This window comes from Euprymna scolopes, chromosome 39, assembly GCF_053919585.1.
Source record: "Euprymna scolopes isolate OS-2025 chromosome 39, ASM5391958v1, whole genome shotgun sequence".
Lineage (NCBI taxonomy): Eukaryota > Metazoa > Mollusca > Cephalopoda > Sepiida > Sepiolidae > Euprymna > Euprymna scolopes.
The window spans coordinates 16,736,845-16,742,155 of NC_136520.1; the positions used below are offsets into that span (position 1 = coordinate 16,736,845).

The following is a 5,311-nucleotide window of genomic DNA, read 5'->3' on the forward strand; positions in this document are numbered from 1 at the left end:
CAGAATAGGTACAAAACACCCTACCCTCCACATGTTAAGAATGGCTTTTTAAATAATAACATTATTTTAGCACGGATCATTAAGTACATGAGTACAGTTTTCTCTCTCTCTCTCTCTCTCATATTTCCCACTTTTAATCATGAACAAAATCATCAAAACGGGTCTTTTTGTAATGATCGCAATGATCAAATTGCACCCACCCCCCACGAATAAAATTAACATCGTAAGGTGGGGCAAATACTGTAACCAGGGGCCGGAAAATCATACTCCACATTGTAACCTTGAAAAAAAAAAATCGTATCTTAGGGGCACGGTATTCCGGGGTTTTACTGTATATATGAACTTAAAAGAATTTTCTACCAACCTCATCTCTTAATTTGCCAGTACTTATTTAGTCAACGTACCGTGCTTATTTAGTTAACGTACCGTGCTTAGAAATTAGTTGTCCTGGGGGGGGGGGGGTAGCCTATTCTGTAATATCATTTAACTTGAAAATCCTATCTCTAAATAGAACGCTTCGATTGGAGAGTTGTTCTAATTTTAGATTTAAAACGAAAATCTAACAGTTCCTTTCGGGTCGGTAGAAAATATTTTAACGCTTGGTGTTAAATATGTTGTAGATGTTTTTTTTTTCATTAGACTTAACTATACTATAACTTAACCAAACTGTGTATTAATATTAAAATTCATTGATAAATTATCAAATCTTGGCAATTTTTTTTTATTGGGGAAAAAATGTTGATTTCCATTAACTATTTATGGTTCAATTGATATATTAATAGTTATAAAAGATGCTCAAACGGGCAAGCTAAGCTATTTCATAAAATTAAATGTGTAAAAAAGAGCTTATTCAATTAAATTTCTAAGGTTTTTACCAAAATTTTCTTAACAGCATTTGGGGGTGGGGTTGCAAGTTGGTGTTAAAATGTGCCATCATTATATACAGAAAATAACATTGGATAGTAATCTTGCAGTTTTTGTTTGTTTTATTTGGAAAACACGAAATTACAATAATTTGACCAAATGCATTAAAATTTACTATCATCTAAGTTTCTGATACCAATTTAAAGTTTTGTATCTTTAATTTCGATAAAAGTTGCGGTATCTCGAAGCTGAACAAAAATGTAGGCAACCATTTATATATATATATATATATATATATATATACACACATACATACATATATATATATATATATATATATATATATTTTTTTTTTTTACTCTGCATGAAAGACCTATTGATGAAATCTTATTTTAAATTGAAAAAAAAAAATATACAGTTTTAAAGCGTTTGAAGTATTCCGGTAGGTAAAAGTGCTAATATTTAGGGCACTTCGACAGAATTTAAATCGAAGTTTTTTTTTGGGGGGGGGGGGCGTTCTGCAACTCTAAGATCGGTTTTAGGTTTAGTTCGGTAGAAAATTGGTTTGATATTCAAATTTAGAAGCACCAGTGAAAGGTAATACATTTCTCGATGGTCCACAACACTGCACGATTACGGCATCGCATATTTAATTTGGTTCTTCCGAAAAAATAAAATTTGTAACAATTCGCTCGGGAAAAACACATGGCACTTTTTAATTTATTTTTCCGTGCGACCACGTTTTGCGGACTTTTTATTGTTCTTATTCTTTTTTTCTAAAGGTTGTATCCTTTCAATAGATTGGTTACTGCCAGCGGAAGAGAAAGAACTTTCACATTTTCGTTTGCCACCATTTTTTAGGATTTTAAGGGGTTCTCCGCGATCGACTTGCTCTTGAAGATCCTCGGATTCTCCCGAGGTTTCCTCCGCGCTATCAGAAGCAGATGTGCTTGAAAGTTCACTTTCGTTCTCAGATTCTTTTTCTTCTTTGGGGTACCAGGTTTCATCCAGGTTCGAATCGTAATCACTGAAATCAAGATTGGAAAATGTTTCATTAGCGTTTGAAGCCGAACTCGAACCCTCAAATGCTTGACCCAATAGGTTTACTGTGCCGTCGCCGGAAGTATATAGATAAACGACATCGCCGACAAAGAAATTGAGCCGAAGTACCTGTTGTGGATGTTTAGGGCCAAGGGTGCACAACAATAGCTTGTCTTTCATCGCTTCTTGGTACCACAGCAATACATTTCCACATAAAGACAAGTCCCGAGCGTACTCCAAGGTTGCCAGAGATATCTTGAAAGGTCGCTTTACTTTAAAACACCTCCAGATCTTTGGTTCGATCTTCATCGCCCAGAAACTGGGAACCTGGTATTTACAAACAGATTTTTCACGCTGCATTTTTGGATTTTTAAAGAAACATCAAAATCAGTAATAAAAACAAAAAACTTCCGCTTGGGTAAAAGAATTTCTGAGAAATAGGATGGATCCATTTAAGTACTTTAAACTTGAGGCAAGGAAAAGGATGAGTTGATTTGCACAAATATTTTATTTCAAGGGAAGCTAGACTTATTTTTAAGACAAGATATTCTTCTACTTTATAATAAAGAATGTAACCACATTATATATATATGTATGTATATATATATGTATGTATATATATGTATGTATATATATATGTATGTATATATATATGTATATATATGCATGTATATATATGTATGTATATATATATATGTATATATATATATGTATGTATATATATGTATATATATGCATGTATATATACGGTACTAGTGAACTTCTTGATATGTATGTATATATATATATGTATATATATATGTATGTATATATGTATGTATATATATGTGTGTATATATATACGGTACTAGTGCACTTCTTGATCTGTACTGAAGTAATAACGTTATTATTTAAAAAGCCATTCTTAAAATAGGGAAAGGAGGGTGTTTTGTACCTATTCTATACTTTAATCTTCCAATTGAATAAAAAAAACATAATAAATCTTTAATAAAACTTTGAAATACGATTTTAAAAAAGGGTGTGGGTGTGTGTGGGTGTGTGTAGAGAGAATTAGAAGGCAATCACAACGCGAGGAATGAGATATAGTCGGTGTTGTTGGAAGAAAACAAAAACAAGTGGCGATTTACAAATCAATAAGTACATACATATATGTCTATATATATACATATATTTATTCAGTTGTATTAAATGCAAATGTCTTACTTGTTATGTCTGCGACAATATCCATAATGATTTCGGAAAAAATTCTCTTTTCAAATAGTAGACGTGACAGATCGATTCAAAGCATGCTAGATTGAACGGAAATTGGATGGCTGTGTGGAGCTTCGAAGCAAATGTAAGGAGGGGATTTATGTATTGCGTGTTTTAGGTAATTAACATATTTTTTTTCCTTTTGTTATAAAAAAAATTGTGTATATATATATATACATATATATATTTATATATTCTTTATTTATTTATTTTTTAGTTTATAACTTGTTGCTTTAGCGTAAGCTTTTTTAATTTTGTATATTCTCTGTCTATTTTGTTGTCTTTATTATTTTTTTCTGCTGCTCTGTATTATTCATTTATTTGTTTCATTTATTAACATCGTAGCATATTCAGTGGAATGACTTGGCGTATCTAGGTCACATAAGTCTCTAGCAGGCTGGTACTGGTTAGCTTTTGAAGAAGATAAGTGAAAGGGGGATCTAAGAGAGGAGGGGAAGGGGGTGTGGGTTGGGGCGCTCTCAGTCGGCTGTTGGGGTGTTTAGGTTAGGAGTGCGGTTGCAGGGAATAGGAAGATAGCTGGGAAGGGAGTCGCTGGATTGATATTCCTTGGGAATTGTTAATTCATTTATTTTAATAAAACTATAAGTTGTTATAGATGGAACATTTTTTTCTATTTAATTCTTTATTATTTTTTATTAATTTATTTATGTTTGTTGTTAGTGTTTATTTGGGTTTGAATAGGTGGATTAGCTTAAATCAAAAGGGTTTTTTTTAATTGGTTTATGTTACTTCAGCTAACTATTTTTTATCATTATTATTATTTTATCTATATTGCGGTTTTTTACTTATTTATTTAATTTCTTTTATTTTTTATATACAATTTATATGGGAGGGGGCTTGTAGTAAGGCCCTGTCTGGACTGTGATTTAGTGTATGAGCGGTATGCAGTGGTGTACCTGTTCTAATGGGTTATGGTTGTAATGGTAAGTCTTTGGTGGGAGCCGTATGTAAAGTTATATAATGAATGATGATCTGAGCTTCAGTCTGTTGTTGAGTTCTGGCCGTAATTGTGATATTAGTAATGATTCCTTTATGCGAAGATTCCCAATATTGCGTTCTGTGGTTAAAATATCGACATTAGATATATTAGTGTTTCTGCAGGTGTTGAGGTGGTTGTGGAATAATAACGCTTGTGTTTGTGTGTGTTCCTTGATTCTTATGTGTAGGGGTCTTGTGGTGCTGCCCACGTAGAATTTTCCGCAGGCAGAGCATTCTAGTTTGTAGACTACATGTGTGCGGTGGCATATGGTTGTGGGGGTATACGGGGCAATTTGTCAGTGTGCATGGTGGTGGGTCCTCGTTGTGCTTGCGTTTAGAAAGCTGCTGTCTAAGGGATGGTCCAGAGTGGGCTAGTTGCATATTGAGACCCTCCTTTCTGATAGCCCTGCGGATAGCCGTTGTGATCTTGTCGCTGAGATGGGGCATTTTAAGGAAGCAGGTATTGGTGGGGAAGTTTCTTACACGTTTTCTCGTGTTCCAGAGGTGTTTAATGACAGTGCTGGGGTATTCGTTTGTCTCTAGGACCTGGTGGAACTGTTTTGTGCATTCTGCCTTGTCTTTAGGCTTACTGCACTTGTTTTGGATGCGGATGATCTCATTCCTTGCGTATCCGATAATGGCCTTAGTAGGGAGGGTCGACTTGTAGTGTACAAATATACTTTGACTGGCTGCTTTTCAGTAGAATTTAATGGTGACGGTCCCCTCGTCTGATATTTTGAGGTTGAAATCTAGGAGTAATAGGGATCCGTCATCACTGGGGTGTTCGATGGTGAATTGTATGTGCGAGTCGGTATCGGAGAATATGGTGTAGATGTTCTCAGCATCAGCGCGTGATAATGTGAGGATCAGGACATCATCGACATATTTCGAGAGAAATATGACCGAGTTGCACGTGTTGATGGCTCGGCGTTCTAGTCTGTCCATGTACGAGATGGCCAGTATTCCTGAGAGACTGGACCCATGGGCAGTCCTGTAATTTGTCTGTATGTTTGGCGTTGGTAGGTGAAGTATGTGTTGTCTACTATTATAAGTAAGAGTTTGTGGATATCTGAGGGAGTGAGGCCGAAGCAATGTAAGTTGCAGGAGGAGATATGGTCGGTAATTAGATCTACTGATGAGTGTGCAGGTACTGTGG

General features: G+C 35.0%; 1 protein-coding gene across 1 annotated transcript; it reads right to left on the reverse strand.

Moving 5' to 3' along the window:
* Positions 1–250: 250 nt before the first annotated feature.
* On the reverse strand, positions 251–2,434 carry LOC145263939 (uncharacterized). The gene has a single exon (XM_080121013.1). The coding sequence runs from the start codon at positions 2,263–2,265 to the stop codon at positions 1,585–1,587; it is 681 nt and encodes a 226-aa protein (XP_079977139.1). The 5' UTR covers positions 2,266–2,434; the 3' UTR covers positions 251–1,584.
* Positions 2,435–5,311: the final 2,877 nt, after the last annotated feature.